Raw genomic sequence first — 20,333 nt, forward strand, 5'->3', positions numbered from 1 at the left:
ACTAGACAATGAAACACTGAATGAAATACTGTATTCAGTTCAGTGCAATGAAATGTACAAGTCGGTGTATATATGCTGCCCCTTAGAATAATATGATATTGGCAACACAACATACACCAACACCATGACACATTCTGTTATCAAAATACTGCTAAGTGCTGATCCGTTCATAGCTTTTATTAATTTTATTTTATTAATTATTATGAATTAATATTAATAATTTTTTACTGGTCAAGTTTTTATTTTGTTCTAGATTTAGGTTATACACACGTTATTTTTCATAACGATTGTAATTAGTAGTAAAAAGTCATTAATATCGCCTACCCAAATAAAGTTTAAGCATAATAATTAGATCAACTTAAAAATATTAAGATGGAAATGAAATCTGAGCAAGCCGTTGAGTTAGAAAGCGAAGTTATTTTGAGAGTTCCATTGGTAAGTTCTATTCTGAATAGTTAATCAATTAACTGTAAATACTTATTAACTGTTCAATCATATTTGACATTTTTCAGAAACAAGAATAAGATTCAACTTTTTTTTTTTTTGTTAAATCTTAATCTGGATTTATTATTGTTTATTTTATTATTATTATAATATTATCAATATTGTATTGAACAACAATATAACTTTTTTAAGTATTAAAAACTTTAAGTTAGTAAATCATTAACTATATATCATAACTATTAATCATTAACTTATGCCTACGGGCTTTAGGAGCCAACTCGAGCTCCCAAACCCCTGAGGAAAATATATCTTGCCTAAAGGACTAAACTAACCTAACTTAACCTAACCTATACTCCGATACTCCTATTGCCGACAAAGGTGTGTTGTGACCGCCGCCTATTATTATGTACATGGAAATATGCAAATTGTATGTAGCTATAACTTTTGAACCAGAGGAGTCCGTTTAGTTCTGACTTCTAAATCGTAATTAGTGTATAAAATTCTATAAAACGAGGGGAAAAGGGTGTCTGTTAAAGTAAATTTATACAGTATTTTCTTTGCTGAATTTAGAATGAGTCTATTAATACAGAAATAATAGAATTCATTGTGTTTGTTTTTCAAATATAAAAGAAAATCCTGATTTTCGTTTTATTATTGTTAATTATTTAATACATAGGTGGCGATTTTAAAAACAAATGATAAGCAGAATAAATTCCTGGACCAAATTTTACAAAAATATATAAAAAATAATCAAATTTTACTGTTAATGTTAACATTAAAATTATGTTAAAAAGAGTTTACTTGTTTGATTACATTGTACAACATTACAACATTATTTTTCACATTATTTTTAGGATGCCGCAAATACTTTGAGAGAGTTAATTAAAAAAGACGCAAAAGAGCAATTAAGTATAAAATTAGAAAATGATGTACGTAGAGGTGAAGTTATTATTGGTAATCATCATTTATTTGCAAAGGTTAGTTTTTAATGATTACTTGAAAAAAATGTTATTATGGGAGTGAAATTATTAATATTTTATTATCAAATGAAGTGTAGTAGTTAAGTTATTGTGCACAAATTAAAATTAACAAAAAGAAGTTCTGCTAATTAAAAATTAATTCTAGGTTGTAGATTTGCCAACTATTATTGAAGGGCAAAAAACTATTGATAACAAAACTGTTTACAAAACTGCAGATATATGTCAGGTATGTAGTTATCATCTTCTTCGCCTTAGGTGCGTTGCTTGTACAGTACGATTAAATAAATGTGGCCAAACAGCAGACTAGAATCGTTTAAGCTCTAGAATCTAGGAAAAACAGTCATGGTAGGTAAAAAAAGCTATAAGAAAATAAATATATAAAATATTTATAACCTATCAGTCATAATATTTTTAGTCAAAAAAGTAATCATTAAATTATATAAGTATCAGATGTATCACTAATTATTATAGTATTTGCTTCTAATTAAAGATATTTTACAAATTAATTTATTTTTCTTTATTTTTGATATTCTGATAGCATGAGGTGTATTTTGTAAACGAAATGGGTATATCATATTTATGGAATGAAAACCGGAAGGGAAAAGGCCTCGAGGCAGACCGAGGAAGAGGTGGCTAGACGTAGTAAAAGAGGATCTTAAGCCCTCGGAGTGCAAGAATGGAAGGAAATTGTGCAAGATCGAGGGATGTAGTGATGGCGGCAAAAACTCTAATAGAGTTGTAAATGCCAGTGAAGAAGAAGAATATCATATTTTTTTATCATGAAAGTTGTTACATAATATGTATAGTAACTATCTTTAGGGTTGCCATAATATTTCGTGGAACACCAGGACTGTTGCAGGTGTTTGACTCGGTGTACTGGTGTCCCAAAAACAATTTTATGGTTCACTTATGTGTTCCAGTGATAAGTAATAATAAAGAATTTAAAACTTAATACCACAGATTAAGTATAAATATTTAATCTATGTTAATACAATTTAAAACTTTTTTAGCTATGAGTATTCTGCTAGTTTTAAAATAAATAAATGTGTTGTAAAGAAAAGAACAAATATGTAAACATTATAATTATTAGATTATTTTGTCTTATTTATCTGCGTCTCTTTTTAACTTATTTTTCTTTCATGGCTGTTTTCACCGATTGTCTGGACTACAAGTGATTCTGTTTAGACACCTGGTTGGTTTGGCCGCGGTCTTTCACTGTTTGTACAATTAGGCAGCACATTAGTATCACCCATTTAACATAAAACTTAAACTATTTATCTTCATTATTTATTCATAACATTCATTTAATTTAACTTCAATCTACTTCTATTTTTAAGTTTTACTACCACATACCCATACCCATTATTATTATTATAATTTCAGCTAAATCTATTTTTTTTTTTCATTTCTTATTTATTCAATTTGTTACTTAATACTTTTTCAGCTGATTCTGTGTAAAGAAAATGAAGACTTCTTGTTATCTGACGAAGAGGATAAATCAAAAGTATTAAAAAAAAAAGAACCTAACAAAGTAGAAAAAAAATATTTATGGCCACATGGTGTCACACCTCCGCTAAAAAATGTGAGAAAACGAAGATACCGTAAAACACTAAGAAAAAAATATGTTGAAGCTCCAGAAATTGAAAAAGAGGTAATTAAAAAAATTGTATTATCATGTTTTATCAAAAATAACAAAATATTTTATAATAAGGAGAACTATTAATAGAATAAAATAGCGTTAAAAGTAACAAAACATATTTGGTTTTGTTAATATTTTTTTGAGATTCCTGTAAAATAGAAAATAGGTATTTATTAATTTTACTAGTTCACTAGTTAATATGGTTAAAATGATAACAACAAAATATTTACCATTTCAATTTTGTTTTTTAAATTTCCTTGAATTGATTTTATTTTTAGAAATCATAAAAAACATTTTTTTTTTTTCCTATTAACCCGTTGTTGGTATCAATGTTAGCATTTTGCTAACAATAATCTTATACTAGAAACTACATGTACCTTTCACAAGTATAATATTTACTAAAGTAACAAAAAAATATGTAAACATCTATTTTTGGGTATGATGACCTGTCAAAGTCTGCAGTACCACATTATATTAGCTTAGCTTCACGCTCATACGAGGCTAACCTTGTTCTATATAATATAAAACATTCACAATTTTGTTTCATTCTTTTATAAAATGAACAAATAACGCATACACGTTTCATTTAAATTATAAAAACTGTATTTGAACAATTATAAAAAATATAATTTAGCAAGTACTGAAGTTTGTTTAAAAAATATAAAATAAATTTATTTTAAAAAAAGTTTTATAACTTGAGTAGGGTATTGTATTTACAGAACATGCAAATATTCTTTCTTGAGTAGTTTGACTGGTCTGCCAACGTTTCCGAATACTTGCACATTCCATCTTCTTTAGGAAACCACGGTACGAGCACATCAAACCACATTTATTTTATTGTCAAATATGTATTTTAAATAGAAAATTTTAATGAAATAGATTAAGAGTAATCTGACTTCTGTAGGATATAACTAGACAAACACTTTTTACCTTTGTTGTACTACTCTAAGTTCAGAAAATAATTCACAGGAACAAATGAACAACTATGTTAGTATGGCGCTATTGGTAACATGATACTTACACAAGGTTAATATATTAAACCAAAAACAAGATAAGTCATTCAGAAAATTAAGTTTTTTATGGATTTCTACTCCTAACACCACTTTTAGTAAACAATGCTAGTGTAAACGGTAGTGTTCTAGTATCAAGTTAAACTGTGCCACACACGTTCACATTCACATATTAATACATTTGTTTTTATTTACAGGTTAAATATCTTTTAAAAAGTGACAGTGAAGCTCTCAGTGTCAAATGGGAAGTTGTAAATGAAACAGAAATACAAAGTAACAGAAAAGTAAAAGAAGAACCATTTATGCATGGAGAAATGCGTAATGATATCAAACAAGATATTGGTAATATGTATACTATATATATATATATATATATGTTTAAATATATATATAAATTTAGTAAATTGCTCAAAGTTTAAGTAAGAATATATATATATATATATTTTTTTTTTTTTTTTTGAGGGTCCCAATGTAGGTTTTTTATAGCTTCAATGCAATAGCTGAGAAGTTATTGGTTTTATAATAATGTATTTTTTTGTCTGTAGATACAATAACATTTTTTCCTGTTGATCAATTTTCTTGTTTAGCATTTCTATAGATCCGAAATTGTATGCAGGTGATACTTTGGTGGGTCTTAAGTTAAAAGAAACTAATAAGACTATAAATGTAGATTTGAAGACTATTATGGGTTTAAAATCTTAAGTTTAGTATATGACATGTTATTAAACATTTTAAGATTTAAAAAAAAAAAATGGAAATTCCCCCTCAAGGGGTATAATAGAAAATTGATGCTAAGTTTGGAATCAGCGACCCCGAAAATGTATGAATTCACATTCAAGAAAACATTTTGTTACAAATCTGTAATATGTTAATATTGTATATTCAAAATTGATAATATGTAATGGGATATTTTTCTCTGTAATAAATATTACAATAGTATAAAAATTACAACAAATCACTTTTACAAGATATTGTATTTCTCATTAATTACTTGCTGTTACATTTGTATATAACTCTTTTTTATTTATTTTAGAAGCAAAATTAAAACCAAATTTATAATAACGTTTTTTTTTAGTTGAATTTTTTAGTTAAAAAAAAAATTTTTTTTTTTTAACATTCTAAAATTATGGTTTTATTATACAAATTTAATGGTTATAAAAAATTGAAGTAAGAAAAAAAATTAATTGTTTATAATTAGCTGAAAGAGATATCTTTGGAGAAGCCCTCAGTGATTCTGAAGAAGAAGCTGGTAACATAAATATTATGGACTTAGATGAAGATATGAGCCGATTAAGTGCTGATGATAGCCGCCTATCTGACACTAACTCATTAATGGTTTGAAATTTAATTTAAATACATTGAATAGTATGTAATGGATTTTTAATTTTTAATTTAGGAAGAGAAACCTTCTATATCTGGTAACCACAAACTCGTCACAGAATTCACCAAAGAAATGTTTATATCTAATGATAGCTCACAAAATGAAATAAAAAAAGAACATTGCATGGAATCAACACTAGATGAAAGTTTGGGTTATAGTAGAGATGAAATTGGTGAAGATCTTAAATCTGAATTGGAACTAAGCGATGACAGCAAATTAGGTGATACACCAGTGTTATCTACATTAGTTCCGTTAGAAGCTGGAAATGTGTCTTCTGGTAAACTAAATTATTATATTGTTTTTATTAAAATATTTTTATTGATTCAGATATTTAATATTGATTATATTATAATTTCTTTAAAAATATCGTAATATTTTTGAATAGATGATATTAAGCATAAAATTGAGCAATTACAACAAGAAATAGAAGACCTAAAAGAGCGTAAAAAACAACAAGATCTAGAAATTTCAAATATAGAAAACATAAATTTAAGAGAAAGATTTATAAGTATTTCTAATAATCTTTTTGCTGAACAACTGGATAAAGAACAGCAGGTATTGATAGTCTACTTGATAAAATAGACTACTAAAATTAAAATTTGATTATGAAACATGTACAATCAAAAATTGAAAACATTCCTTTGACAGATCTAACAGAGAATTTCTACTTCTTTCTTCTTCTTTATTTTTGCCTTACACTCCCAACTACATGGGATCGGCCATTCTAGTCCTACACTTCCATAGAGCTCAATCTTCTATCCTCATATCATTTTCTATTTCGTCTATCCATTTTTCCTTCTGTTTTGCTCTACATTCATTTTCATAACAACTCTCACACCTCTGCCTTATCTCTCCTCATAATATTACTGGAGCATCTCAACCTTTTCTCTCTCATTTTCCCAACAATTTATGCAACTCCTAGACTTACCCCTTATGTATTAATTTCTTATTCTATCCTCCCTACTCACTCTACTCATCCATCTTGGCATTCTCATTTCCGCTACACTAATTCTGTGTTCAGCTTTCTTGTCTACTGCTCATTATTTCAACTCATATGACATTTCTGGCCACACTACCATCTTATAAAATTTACTTTTCATTCGTATAGGCATCCTCCTGTCACACAAAACACCTGGTGCTCTCCTTCACAATTTATCCTTTTTTTCACATCCTCATAGCCACCATTTTTTTGTACTACCGATCCTAAGTACTTAAACCTCATAGTTGTAAGATCAATTTAACACACTTCATCACCCATTCACATTACCTGTCTTGCCCTATAAATTTCGCCAAAAATCGAACATGATTACCTTCATTTTCCTCCTACAAATCCTCAGCCTTCTCCCTTCAAGTCTCCCACCCAATTCTTTGAGACTTTCCCTCACTAACACTACATCATACACCATGGCACCTCCCCGTGTACATCTTTCGTAATTGTAATACTTTGTATTTCATTATATTATATATTATTAATTTCAACGATTTTATGATTTTAGATTCAAGAACTTCAATCATATCTACTATAAAAGTATTGGATCAAATAGAATAAACATTTTTGTAAATAAGTATTTATTAACTAAAATACAATTGTTTTTTGTCTATTACTTCATATTAAATAATAAATAATTATTCAAATTTGAAAATCTTTCAAGTTTGTTATTCATGTATAATAATTATTATTAAAATGTATTTAAATGATTATTTTCTTAACTGTGTATCTTCATTAATTACTCATAATTTCAAACTACAATATATAATTAACAGCAAGTAAGTATTTTTCTCTCGTTACAAATTAAAATTACTAGAAATTTCATACCTCATGTAATTAATACATACTACTTTATTATGAAACACAAATTAAAAACAACATAGAAAACTTGAAAAAATAACTGTTCTTCTATCAATTTGAGTCTTTTTAGCTGTTGACAATTAGGTTTAGTCATTTTTGGATTCTGTTTCATTTAAAATATTAGTGTTTTCTTGCTCAACTAAACTCTTTTGATTGGCTTCCTCTACATATCTTTGCACCGACTGTTGCTGATGTTCAATAAATGCTTGCATACACTTTTTATCTACAGCAGTAGCTTTCTGTACACAATTATTTGCACATGACACCTGTTTAAAAAAGTTTTGATATTTTCAAATATTCACAACTTAAAAGCTTTTTAGGAAAAATTACTCAAATATTTTAAAACTTGTTAATAGGAGTGATAATTTCATAACATGAAATTCATACACACTACCCAGTTACAAGTGTAATATTTTAATGTATAAATATTTATATACACTAAGGCTGATTACAAACCATGTATGTTTTACTAATATTTAAACTTTAAGTAATAATTAAAGCAGAAGTGTAAAAAAACATCTAATTTAAAGTTAAAAAGCATTATATTTATAAAATAAAAAGAGTCAACATTCTACATATTACGTACACCCTTTGAATTGATCAATATTTTAAGATTAGTATTTGTGGTAGTGCTTATATTGACTAAGAACAATGCTATTTAATAAGAACAATGCTATTTAATAAAAATAATCATATGCATGATGCTTACGATTATTTTTATCTTTATGTTATTATTGGTTATTAATTATAGTTATAATATAAAATAATAAATTAACTATAGTATAAAAGTAGGTTTTGGTAAATTTTAAAAACTAAAATTTTTTTTCCTTTGTAGAGGCTTTATTTTTAGGAGACTTGCCCTTCCCCCCAGATTTAGTTAAATACCTCATCATCTGTCAATTTGCTTTGAGCTAGAGTATAAACACACTGAGTGAAACATTCATCAGTAATTTTATTATAATTTTGTAAAAACTCTTTAATCTGAAATTAAAAAAAAAACATAAATAGATAAAATAAAATTATTTATCATTATTCTTCTTACATTTTTAATGTAGACTTCATCGTCCATATTGCATAACAGTTATATCAAATTTAGTTTGAAATAAGACATATAACATAATTTAAAACAATAGGAAAAGTGCAGACTGCAGGTTTTTCATATCCCGGTCTCCGTAGTTCAAGATGATATGATAAGACAAATGTGAAAACCGGTAAGCGGTCATAGGTACCATATAGGTAAGTGGTAACTTTAGAACCTACGACCGAAAGCCGTCAAAATCACAGAATATTCGAACACTACCATGATTAAATTAAACAACGTTATCGCATATATACCCCTTCATCAAATTTTCAATGAAAAAATCAAATAAGTCACGGTAAAATATACAGTAATAGTTAAGTCTATAGTAAAATTGATAACCTGTTATGCTGTCATTTTATTTCTAAAAATAACAATTCGAGACGATGTGATCTGTATATTTCAACCATGATCACTACCTTTTTTCCATAGACCTAAAGTGCAGAAGATAACGTAAATCACGGTTGTAGACTGGTTGCGTATCGACTCGATACTATCGAGTATCGACTATCGAGCTATGAAAAAGCGGCTACAAGAGATCTTTCTAAAAAGTCAGTGACTGTTAGCGCTCCTTGTAAAAAAATCGTGGAACTTATTATTTTTCACCAAGGATCTATGTTATATTCAGCCGCGTATAATATGATAACAACTAGGTTATAGCAGGTTTGGAACATGGCCGCTTCGATTTTGACTGATAAGTATCTTCTCCGTGTTAATTTTTATCAGTGTCCGGGGCCTGGTGCAACCATTTATCTATAGACGTGTTCATACAAGCTGAAACAAAATATGTTAACAGTTGAATTGATTTTCTAATTTCTATAACTAATAATTAATGACTATATTATTATACTTATACTTCATATAACGTATGGCAATTTAGATTAATTTCCCAAATTGTTTTAGATCTATGATGATAAATATTATACTTTAATAATTTCATGGCAATTCAATTTTTATCGCACGAATTTGTGATATAAGAAATTTATATTTTAGGTAAGGCGATTTAACATTGTGCCACTAATTTATATCGTTTCAGCGTATTTAAATAATTATTGATGTTATTACAACTGTCTAATTTAATGACTTGTGAAAATACTATAAGCAATTATGAACAGGTCATTGGACAAATCATTTTTACTCATCTATACATTATATAAATGCACAAAAACTCAATACAAAAGCTTCACCTATGAAAAACTACAATTATTAGTATTAAACATAACTCTACCAAGTACATAACATACATCTTAATTGATTTAATGGCGTAATACCTAATTATTAGTTTAATTACTCATAACTAAACATTTTTTTCTCAGGTTAAAAATTGTTATTTAAGAAGTGTTAAAATGTCACGAATCAGCAGTTCTGGTGATCATACTGTACATGAGTATATAAACAGAAATGTTGAAACTGATAATATGCACCCAGCAATACTAAGATCTGAAATAGAAGCAAGACCTATGAGACCAAGGTCATTTGTTCCTAATTCTCTACCTTTAAAGAATACTGCAAGTAAGTAATTTTGTTTACCTATTCATGTTAAGGCACCATTTCAGAGAGGTAAACAGATTTAGGCACTTTCTTTAGCTTATTATTTTTTTATATTGGGTTATCTAAAATAAAACTTTAAGGGTAATAGAAAGCGGTTATGTAAAAATATTAAGTTTTTCTAGTAATAAAACTTTTAGTTATTTTTCTTAAAGTTATGGCGAAATTTTGATAAAAAATGACTTTTGTAAAAGTCAATTTCTGCCATGTCTATTGGAGAGAATTCAATTTTAATATTTTTTATGTGAAGCTTACTATTTTCTTTATGGAAGCTAAATGGCCGATTTTTGATTAAGCTATCAGAAAATTAGTTAAATTTATTAGAAAATACCATAAAAAGTAAAAATATAAATGCTTATAATAAAATGTTGAAAACTGAAATAAAAAAATCAGTATTTTAGCCCCCATAGAGAAGATGTTATATATTATAACAAAAAAAAAAATTTGAAATCTTTCTTTAGAAAGTGACACTGCGTTTTATTCTTTATTTGTATAACATTTGACACTTTTCGTTCCCCTTAAAAAAATATTCTATATCAGTGGTTTTCAAACTTTTGCAACCCACGGCGCCTATGTGTCTTTACAATATTTTGATAAATCCCAATTTATTAATTTCCCACTTCGGTATACGTAAATCCATAACCTCTACAGCTTGCTTGACCAACTCATATGACGTCCCCGGGAGCCACAAATTATAGTTTGAATACCTCTTGTTCTATATTCATTTTTTTCCATTAGTAAAACAATTTTTATGAACGTTTAGACCCTATCAGAGAGGTATCTTAGAGATACTTAATCATCAAAATTACTGTACCACACATGCGCGAGATAATAAAGAATATTTTCGCAATGTGAGGGTTTGTTATTAATTGTGGGAATCTATACACTGTTTTAGAAACATATTTTTTTAAATAATTTATCATTCACCGCCAAACCCATCTCTTAATTTTTAGATTTGCATGTGTATTAAAATTTGAGCTTTTATATTTACATTTTTTAGCCCCAAGAGGATACACTCCTAGTCCGATAAATGGTGAAATATCCAACTCAAAATACCCTGCATCTAAAATTGAAGTGATTAAAAATTGGAGTGTATCAACTTATAAGTGTACAAAACAGCTCATAAATGAGAAATTGGGAAAGTCATCTAAAACTGTTGATATAGGTAAAACATATATATTTAAATATGAACTACTTAAGTTACCCTTGTCCTTAAATAATATTGTGTTCTCCTAGAATTGGAGACTGAAATTGAGCAATTAAGAGAAACCCAAAAGAAGTATGGAAATATTTTAAAATTAGCAAAAAATATGGCAGCTCAGTTTCAATGTTTTATTCAAACTCAAGTAATTATATTATAAAGTTTGTGTTATAAGTATTGGATTTTGTATGTTTTTTTCTATTGTGATTTTAAGCAATCACTCGGAGAAGCATTTGCTGAATTGAGCCAGAAATCGCCAGAACTACAACAAGAGTTTATACAAAATTCGGAAACACAGAAATCCTTGTCAAAAAATGGTGAAAGCCTGTTAAATTCACTTAATTTTTTTGTGTCATCAGTTAACACTCTTTGTAATAAAACTATTGAAGATACATTAATTACTATAAAGCAGTATGAATGTTCAAGGTACTATATAATATATCAAAAAATGTTTGCTATAAATATTAAATGGCATAAAATAATACATATTTTTTATTCCAAAGTAAATTTTCATATTTATTTCATGTATCACTGATTTCTTTTTAACTAAGAAAAAACGAATTACTGTAGGAAACCAAATTTCTTAATAAAATGTTAAAAGGACTGTATTTAAAGAGTTTTTGTTTAAGGTCAAGATTTCTCAAACAATTGAATGTATAATTAAAAATATTTTTTAAAATTATATCAGATACACTACAAAAATACATTTATGCTCTATCCCCCGGATCTTAGAGATTGCATTGGTGAATGCAGGGCCGGTGCAAGGCATAGGCAACAGGTATATTGCCTAGGGCGGCATTTTACTAAGGCGATAATCTTTTTACAAATTTAAAATTGTTATAAATTAATATTTCAAAAAAGCCATAATTGGAGGGAGTTCCTAGGTTGAAATATTTGGTCTGTTTTAGAGTATGTAGTAATTAAACATGTCTATTATTGATGTCTAATAATTCTGCAGACATGTTGACATTTTGTACAAATCACTTATCACATAAAATTCTAATTTTTACTCAAAAAAGGAATATTTGTATATTTTACAAGATTGGATTTGCCTTAGTTCGGTTAGGTTAGGGATTGTGATTAAAACAATTGTATGTAACGAGTCAACAATGTTTTTTTTTAATGTCTTAAATCCCAAAATATATTTTCTTAAAATAACTTGAGACTTATCCCTTATGATCTTTTATTATTTATACAAACATAACACACTTGTATAACATAAAAATTAATTTTATAATAAAACTCGTTAGTAAAATCCATGGTATACCCATGTCATGAGCGTAGATTTAAAACCTTATGCTCAAAACTTTTTAATAGTACAAAAATTGTATTAATAGTTCTATGATAATTATGTGAATAACAATTTTTAGAATTGAATATGATGCCTATCGTTCAGACCTTGAGATGTTAGCACAGATGCCTAGAAATGAATCAAACATAGATCGTGTTGATGATGCCCAACAAAATTATCAACATCACAAGGAAGAATTTGAAAAGTTGCGCTCAGATGTTATTGTGAAGTTGAAATTTTTAGATGAAAATAGGGTAAGATTTTTTTACTTAAGGTTCCCAAAATATGGCCAATTTTTTAATTTTGATGATGTTAACTTATTTTCATTATCTTAAAGGTATAATTTACTTATAAGGTTTATTTTTTGTACATGAGATTTAGCTATTTTGGTAATGAAAAATTATGTTATGAGAAAAGTGATTATACTCCATAGAATAATCAGATTCAAAATTTAAAATTGTCGTGTATCAAAATATGTGTCCACTTGGGTGGTCCTTAAATTTGGCATGGCGTTGGATGACCGTCATTCGGCACCAAATACTGAAAAAATATTTCTCTAATCGAATGACAGCCATCAAACGCTATGTCAAATTTAAGGACCACCCTAATGTCCACACATTTATTTCCATGTCATACATGTATAGGGCGGCTAAACATAATGTTTACATAATACAAAGACTACATTCTAACTACTAATTTATGTTTTACCATTTTTTTTTAGGTAAAAGTTATGCACAAACAACTATTAATGTTTCATAATGCGACTATAGCATATTTTTCAAATAATCATCAAGCTTTGGAATCTTCTTTAAAACAGTTTAATATTAAACCCAAATCACCGACTACTCCTTCTCTGGCTGCATCATGGTTAGAAAAATAATTTACCTGTAAATTATTCAATTATTATTTATAAATCTTATTTACCTCTATAGACTATACATTTTTCCTATTGATAATGCTTGTCTTATCCTAGTACCTATTTAATAATATTAAAGAAATGTTATACATATTTGCTGTGTATGTAAATTTCTCTCTTTATATTTTTCGTTTTAAATTTTTGTTCACCGTTTTGTATAAAACAATTTTTTGAAGTATCATATAATATTAAAACAGTCAATACAAATCTGTAGTTTGATTACATACCATTATTTATTCAGTATGTGGTTTTATCTTTGAATTGAAACTGAGACTTGATTAAATGACTAATGAAATACTAAATAGATAATTAACATAGACGCGTGGACAACTATTATTATTACTTATATGATAATAATAATAATAAATTATAATATAATTGTTTTGTATACCATTGTCTAGTCACTATAATATATGTTTAATTTAAACACAATAATATTATGTAATATGTGTGTTATTTTATGAACATTAAGTTAAAAAATATATGGTTCTTTTAATATTTTAATGTTATTATATAATTAGAAATAATTAAATAAATTGTTAAAATGTATAGAATGATTCATTTTCATTATAATAAAATATTGAAAAATACCCTTCACCACAAACAAGTATACACTTTTCAGTACCGAGTCTGTTATAATAACTTTTAACATAAGGTTATATATATATATATATATATATATATATTTTTTTTTTTTTTTAATTTTAACTTACTATTTAATACCAACTTTTGTTAAATAACATGTACTAATAATCAGTTTTTCTTGCAACTGTAAATATAGCATTTAATTAAATTGGCTTTAATAATTTTTTGCTCTTATTTAAAGAGAAAATTAAGTTATATTTACACAGCTTTAATTCCATCTGATGTTTTTAATTGATTAACGTTTTACTATTTAGAATAAATAACATTATTTAAATTTTTTTCTTTTTAGTTTCTGTTCAAATTGATGTGGAATATATTTTTATCTTATTTTTCTAATTTTAAACTCGTGCTCAACTTGTACTACAATATATTTTAAATTTTCTTCTAGCAGCTATTTAATGCAACAATGGTTAGACAGGACATGTGAAAATGTTCATATAATTGTATTATTATCGTTCCTACTTTAGCATCTAAATTTCAGTCGCAGACCGCAGTACAAAAAGTTTTTCAGCCGAGTCTGCAACCACGAAAGAGCATTTCCATGTTTCGTTGAAGTACCGAATAAATTTAGAGTAGTGGTGGAATTATAGATAATGATATAGTATATTAAGAAGCAGTAACAAGCATATAGTATATTAAAACATCAAGTTTTTAGCTAATATTGTAGTGTTTAATATCTGGTTTAAAACAATTCATAGAAAATTTGGGCCCTTTAACTATTTTGAATTTATATTTTTGTTCAAATTTGAACGTTGAACGTACAACATATCTCTTCTCTTATATCTTACCCCTATCCCCTCCCTATCTCCTACCCCACCCCCAACACCATCTCCGTGTAAACGCTTTTTTCGTTACTAATTTTTGGTAACATTTTTTTCGACTATGTGCCAGAGATAAGACATGAAAATGTCAAAAATATTCCGCTGTTTTTCTGTGGTGCGCATAGACAAGAGTACAAAGTAGTAACTACAATTTATTATTCTGGTCAGTTACTATACAGTATACTCACTGAACTCAATATAATATATTGCTGATATATCAATATATATATCAGCACTGATAACCTGGTTGTTTTAATCATAGACCTATAGCATAGACCTATAAAGATTTCTTTATAGGTCTATGGTTTTAATATACACGGCTGAATATAACAGATCCTCAGTGAAAAATAATAAGTTCCACAATTTTTCCACAAGGAGCGCTAACAGTCACTGACTTTTTAGAAAGAACTTGTAGCCGCTTTTTTATAGCTCGATATACAAACGCAATCCGTCTATCTACTACTGTGGTTCTGCCCACAAATATAGATAATACCTATATTTATTATCTATGTCTGTGGTTCTGTCAGGATCATGGATATATACCATAGACCTATAAATATTCTTTATATGTCTATGATATATACTAATACTAGAGGCCGTCTTTGTCATAATCACCCTGAAATGAGTTGAAGCCACCGCCATATGCAATGAAGGCACGATCGGTAAACAAACGTTATCAATGATATAACAAACGACGGGTAAAATTAAAAATTCTAAAGGCTAAGGTACTTTCATAGACCTAGTAAAAGGTCAATGGGTAATTTATACAATATGATAAAGCCTAATATTAATAACGTTTGTTTACCGATTGTGCCTAAATTGCATATGGCGTCAGCTTCACTGATAATTCGAAGACGGCTATCTAGTATGAGTATATATCTATGGTCAGAATACCATTGAGTGATAAGACGATAAGTATTAGGTATTATTTTTTAGGTAGGTATAGTCTAAAAATTCAAATCTGTGTAAACTTTTTTGTTAGAAGTGATTTGTTCTTTACATAATAAGTTATTTAACCCACATTACCAGATTATAATTATAGTTTTAATATTTATATTTTAATTTTAATAATTAACTATGAGCCTTTCACAATGCCGCAATTTACAAGTGAGTAATCCAATATTATTTATTTATAGTTATAAGTTTTGAATAATTATGACTGTAATACGCATTGGACTTAAGTTTTTGATTATATCACTACCAACAATAAAGACATTTGGTTAAAAAACTAGTAGAATTAACACTTTTGACTTACAAATTTTATTTTTAAAATCAAAAGTTCAATTTGTTGGTACTAAAAAAATCTTTGTCTTTCAAACAAACAAAAAAAAAAAAAATTCCTTGTTCAGTTAAGCACTATTTCTATTTCTTTCAAAATAATTTATTCACTATAACTCATACAATAAAACGTTATATGCTAAATTAAACCCTCACACTAATGCTAATAAATCTAAAAATTAGTCAACCTAAACAAAATTGATTAAAATATGTTTTTGTTGAATGTTACTCAATTTTGTTCTTTAATTAATAGTTAGCACCAGGATCTTAAATTTCTGCTTGGCTATTTGTTATATGTTGAATTAATCATACAACTTTAAAAAATGTTTACTATTATACTACTGTGAAACTCTAACATTGAACATTTTGTATTAAAATGGGGGAAATTCTAGTGGGTTTCTCTTCTTTTTGCTGTAGTTTGGAACACAATAATTTAATTGTATGTGTGAGTAAAAACGAGTAAGTCAAAAGGTACTTCATTGGAAAATTAGCTTAAAAATTTGTATTATGGTCTTAAGCTGCGGCAGCATTAACCATTGATAATTGAACTTTTTATTATTACAATTTTACTAAATACAGTCGTACTTTAATTTATACATTTGTTTAGCTTATGAAATTAAGTTTATTGTCTACTTGTGTTTTTCGTAATCAAGAGCATCTCTATTTTATGATTTTAATTTCCATAAGACTATATTACATTTTTTACACAAATCTTAGTAACTATTTTAGTTTTTGTAATGGAAATACCAAATATAAGGTGGCTTTTTAGTTAAGTTATTAGTAGTCTAACTCAATTTGCTAAAAATATATGTATTTCTTTTTATTTCTGTTCCATTCATTTGTAATTTTAATTGCGGTTAGCCATTAGCCGCCTGTTTAACCAGCCAATTTTGGGTGGTTAACAGCTTACCCCGATTAAATTTGTTGGTAAAATCGAGCCTAATACTAATTTTCATGTTATAAGATATCATTTTTCAATTTATATAATTTAAGGGTAAAAAAGCATTACTTAAACATAACCTATTATTATTTATAAATATTTATTTGTTATTATATCTTTAAACAATGTGAACTCTTATTATTTAATTTTATTGTAAAATACAAAAACTGTTGCTTAAAAATAAATTTTTAATAGCTCATAAATAAATGATTTAAATAATAAAAAAATAAAAAATTGAATGTTGACCAAGGGTTGTTAAATATTGTTTAACTATGTAATATCCAAAATATTTGAAATATATTAGAATCATATTATTTTAATGAATGATACATTAAATGTTTTAAAAAAAACCATCCTAAAACTAAAAAATACTATAATTTTCTGATGACTGTATGGGATGAACTGTTATACTTTTTTTAAAACTATTTACTTTTTTAAGGTAATTCCAAAAAAGCCCCCTCCCTCAAGTATAGAGTGGTTACGGTCTAATTTGCTGTGTGCGAGATTCAAACCCACTAACCACACATATTTACTATTTATTAATTTATGTACAATTATTGTGATTTTAGGAAACATACAAATTAATGAGATTTGGCAATGGATTATTACAAAACAGTATTCGTAATCTAACAATTCCAATAGTTGTAGAACAGACAGGCCGTGGAGAACGATCTTATGATATTTTTTCTAGACTATTAAAAGAACGAATTATATGTGTTAACGGAGAGGTAAAATCCAATTTTTTTTTATTTTGTTAAAGAGCATACTACCTTTATACAGGCTGATATCAATTTAACTATAAATGCTCATGTTCTCTAAACATAAATACAATTTTGTAGTTTTTCTTTTTGGGAGACATTTTATCTATGTTATTCTACAGTATTAGCCAATATTCAAATTGTTTTATTTTTTGGTAAATTCCAGTGCTCTATCAAATTTTAAAACTTAATGGTAATATATATATATATATTTTAAACCTTTAAAATCAAGGATAATTTACATAACATTTTGGCTGGTCAATAACCAGTTTTGAATATTATATTTGAGGTTTTAAAAATTTGAAATTTTGTACGGGAGGATAAGTAGAATTCAGTTATCGATTAATCATAGTTTTCAGAAAATTATTTTAATTAAACATTTTTTTTTTTTATATATACGTTACCAATAAGTTGTAAAATAATAAAATATTTTAAAAAAAAAACTACCTTAAAAAATAATACACTTAAGCCCGTACGTGTATTTCAGTAGCAATGCTATTTTCATTATGAACAGCCTGATAGCTTGATCTTTTCAAGATGATGATAGCATTGATACAAAAATATTTGTATATGCTAAAGTGTATTATTTTTTTTGGTGAAGAGGTTTGTAAATATTTTATTATGTTGTTATATATTATTTATGTTTAACCACAAGTGTTCCTGTGGTTTTTTGAATATACATTACCTATAGAAAATTGCAATTATTTAAATTTATATGTTTACTAGATTAATGACCATGTCGCTTCACTCGTAATTGCGCAATTGTTGTTTTTGCAATTTGAAAATCAAAAAGCACCAATTAACATGTACATTAATAGGTAATGAATTGTTTATTTTTTTAATTATATATTACTAATATTTTTAAACACATATAGTCCTGGAGGAAGTGTAACTGCAGGTCTTGGTATTTATGATACTATGATGTACATAAAACCAGAAATATCGACATGGTGTATTGGACAAGCATGTAGTATGGGAAGTGTTTTGTTAGCAGCTGGCCAAAAAGGTAAACGTCATTCTTTGCCAAATTCAAGAATTATGATACACCAACCATCTGGGGGCATGCAGGTAAATATAAATTTATTATTCATTGTTATAATGTTGTACGTACAAGAAATAATAAATTCAAATTTTTGAAGTATTTTATGTTTTAATTTTATAATTTTTTTTGTTGAGCATATCAGTTTATACAAATATAAATTATTACTTACGTTTCTTATGAGCTTTTAGACAATTTTAGTTAACTAAAAAAATGTTGCTTATTAAATTAATAAGGTATTTTTATTTAGGGTAAAGCATCCGATATGAAAATTATTACTGATGAAATTTTAAGACTTAAGACTTCATTAACTAACATTTATGTCAAGCATACAGGAATGTCTTCTGAAAAAATAGGTAATTATAATAAATTATTTATCGTGGTTGATTTAATTTTTCAACAATTGAAAAGATACACTATATTTTAGCTTTGTGCAGATAATGATTTATTTTTTTAATTTTTATAGGTATATCCTCTAGATAACTTGATCAGTTTGACCCATTTCTTTATATGTGTTTATATTTCTTTAGAATAACCTTAAAAAAATAGTTTTTATACAATATAACAAAATCTGTCAGATTTTAATGATACAGTCTATACCGTGGCTCATGAGTATTAGTATATTAAGATAATTTTTTTTAATTTAGCCCTACCATTCTGCAGTCAAAAATAAAGAAAAGGATGTTTGTCATTTATATTGCATGTGGGTGGAATATAAAAAAACAAATCTAATCTCTTCTCTTAGATAGTTGACGGTTTCTATTAAAATTATAAAGTTTAATTACTTCATAATGTTAATGTTTGTATTTGTTTCTTCTCCTTCTTCTTTTACTAAAGGCCTTGCCTTGTCGTTGCATGAGAGTTGCCATCTTGGGGAAGTGGGTATGGTGTGGTGGTTTCCCGTTGTCATTCGCACCAGTCGGTTGGCCATTTCTCTCTCCAGACGGTTGCTCGTCCAGCTAGAGAAACGGCCATCGACTGAACCATAGTTTAGTGCGTAGAAGCACTGTCGCAGTAACCCTCTCGGCCACGACAATATTTGTTTACCATCTTTAAATTATAATATTTTATCATGCATTATTGATTTTCTTAAGTTTTATTGATAGTATTATAATTTCATTTTATAATTTTTTTTTTTCTAGATGCTAGTATGGAGTCTGATAATTACATGAGTGCAGAAGAAGCTGTAACTTTTGGCTTGATAGATATAATAGATCAACAATTGGCTACAAATTAATGCTCCTAATTTAAGTTCATACCTTTATATAGATAAATGTACATATTTTATGTGTGATCATAGTTGAATTCATATCTCAGTACTGAGGATCATATGAAAAAAGTTTTTGTTTTATAAAAATGTTTATAATATAAAACATGATGACATATTTCACAGTATTTTTTGTTCTATCAATTGTCAGGGTCGTATCAAGTATCAAATAACAGGTTAGCTTGGTAGGCTTGTTGACTTGATTTAAATATATAATACAGGGTTCAGCAGAGAGCTATGACATTTTC

General features: G+C 27.2%; 4 protein-coding genes across 7 annotated transcripts; 3 read left to right on the plus strand and 1 right to left on the minus strand.

Moving 5' to 3' along the window:
* Positions 1-36: 36 nt before the first annotated feature.
* Positions 37-7,080, plus strand: LOC126836006 (transcription initiation factor TFIID subunit 7). Of its 2 annotated transcripts, XM_050568943.1 has the most exons (10): positions 52-155; positions 254-435; positions 1,299-1,421; positions 1,570-1,650; positions 2,869-3,075; positions 4,271-4,415; positions 5,272-5,408; positions 5,470-5,731; positions 5,840-6,009; positions 6,951-7,080. In XM_050568943.1, exons 2-10 carry the CDS (start codon positions 373-375, stop codon positions 6,978-6,980), a joined length of 1,218 nt encoding a protein of 405 aa, XP_050424900.1. In that variant the 5' UTR covers positions 52-155; positions 254-372; the 3' UTR covers positions 6,981-7,080. The 2 variants fall into 2 exon arrangements, with proteins under 2 accessions (XP_050424901.1, XP_050424900.1); XM_050568944.1 differs by lacking the exons at positions 1,299-1,421; positions 1,570-1,650 and having other exon boundaries at positions 37-435.
* An 11-nt stretch (positions 7,081-7,091) lies between these two features.
* On the minus strand, positions 7,092-8,864 carry LOC126836008 (mitochondrial import inner membrane translocase subunit Tim9-like). Its single transcript, XM_050568949.1, has 3 exons — positions 8,346-8,864; positions 8,189-8,284; positions 7,092-7,569 (listed from the first exon to the last, which is right to left on the minus strand). Exons 1-3 carry the CDS (start codon positions 8,370-8,372, stop codon positions 7,390-7,392), a joined length of 303 nt encoding a protein of 100 aa, XP_050424906.1. The 5' UTR covers positions 8,373-8,864; the 3' UTR covers positions 7,092-7,389.
* LOC126836007 (arfaptin-2) lies at positions 8,750-13,739 on the plus strand. Of its 3 annotated transcripts, XM_050568947.1 has the most exons (8): positions 8,750-9,374; positions 9,497-9,612; positions 9,698-9,893; positions 10,930-11,094; positions 11,166-11,275; positions 11,345-11,556; positions 12,501-12,675; positions 13,143-13,739. In XM_050568947.1, exons 3-8 carry the CDS (start codon positions 9,728-9,730, stop codon positions 13,299-13,301), a joined length of 987 nt encoding a protein of 328 aa, XP_050424904.1. In that variant the 5' UTR covers positions 8,750-9,374; positions 9,497-9,612; positions 9,698-9,727; the 3' UTR covers positions 13,302-13,739. The 3 variants fall into 3 exon arrangements, with proteins under 3 accessions (XP_050424904.1, XP_050424903.1, XP_050424902.1); XM_050568946.1 differs by lacking the exon at positions 9,497-9,612; XM_050568945.1 differs by lacking the exon at positions 8,750-9,374 and having other exon boundaries at positions 9,407-9,612.
* Positions 13,740-15,243: 1,504 nt separating this feature from the next.
* LOC126836229 (ATP-dependent Clp protease proteolytic subunit) lies at positions 15,244-20,201 on the plus strand. Its single transcript, XM_050569452.1, has 6 exons — positions 15,244-15,910; positions 17,591-17,749; positions 18,506-18,597; positions 18,655-18,847; positions 19,069-19,174; positions 19,961-20,201. The coding sequence occupies exons 1-6, from the start codon at positions 15,881-15,883 to the stop codon at positions 20,053-20,055; spliced, it is 675 nt and encodes a 224-aa protein (XP_050425409.1). The 5' UTR covers positions 15,244-15,880; the 3' UTR covers positions 20,056-20,201.
* The last annotated feature ends 132 nt before the right edge of the window (positions 20,202-20,333 follow it).

This window comes from Adelges cooleyi, unplaced genomic scaffold, assembly GCF_023614345.1.
Source record: "Adelges cooleyi isolate 19-005CV unplaced genomic scaffold, UGA_ACOO_1.1 ACOO_flye_CR_arks_rails_tigmint_CR_PRNA_23, whole genome shotgun sequence".
Lineage (NCBI taxonomy): Eukaryota > Metazoa > Arthropoda > Insecta > Hemiptera > Adelgidae > Adelges > Adelges cooleyi.

What these genes read in the sequence shown, in the direction of transcription:
- LOC126836006 (XM_050568943.1), top strand. Translation starts at nt 373, where the DNA reads ATGGAAATGAAATCTGAGCAAGCCGTTGAGTTAGAAAGCGAAGTTATT. An exon ending in ATCATCATTTATTTGCAAAG is followed by an intron (nt 1,422 to 1,569) that starts GTTAGTTTTTAA and finishes AATTAATTCTAG; the next exon opens with GTTGTAGATTTGCCAACTAT. An exon ending in TGATATCAAACAAGATATTG is followed by an intron (nt 4,416 to 5,271) that starts GTAATATGTATA and finishes GTTTATAATTAG; the next exon opens with CTGAAAGAGATATCTTTGGA.
- LOC126836008 (XM_050568949.1), bottom strand. Translation starts at nt 8,372, where the DNA reads ATGGACGATGAAGTCTACATTAAAAAT. An exon ending in ATGAAGTCTACATTAAAAAT is followed by an intron (nt 8,285 to 8,345) that starts GTAAGAAGAATA and finishes TTTTAATTTCAG; the next exon opens with ATTAAAGAGTTTTTACAAAA. An exon ending in GCAAATTGACAGATGATGAG is followed by an intron (nt 7,570 to 8,188) that starts GTATTTAACTAA and finishes TTTTTTAAACAG; the next exon opens with GTGTCATGTGCAAATAATTG.
- LOC126836007 (XM_050568947.1), top strand. Translation starts at nt 9,728, where the DNA reads ATGTCACGAATCAGCAGTTCTGGTGATCATACTGTACATGAGTATATA. An exon ending in ATCTAAAACTGTTGATATAG is followed by an intron (nt 11,095 to 11,165) that starts GTAAAACATATA and finishes GTGTTCTCCTAG; the next exon opens with AATTGGAGACTGAAATTGAG. An exon ending in AATTTTTAGATGAAAATAGG is followed by an intron (nt 12,676 to 13,142) that starts GTAAGATTTTTT and finishes ATTTTTTTTTAG; the next exon opens with GTAAAAGTTATGCACAAACA.
- LOC126836229 (XM_050569452.1), top strand. Translation starts at nt 15,881, where the DNA reads ATGAGCCTTTCACAATGCCGCAATTTACAA. An exon ending in ATTAACATGTACATTAATAG is followed by an intron (nt 18,598 to 18,654) that starts GTAATGAATTGT and finishes AAACACATATAG; the next exon opens with TCCTGGAGGAAGTGTAACTG. An exon ending in AACCATCTGGGGGCATGCAG is followed by an intron (nt 18,848 to 19,068) that starts GTAAATATAAAT and finishes ATTTTTATTTAG; the next exon opens with GGTAAAGCATCCGATATGAA.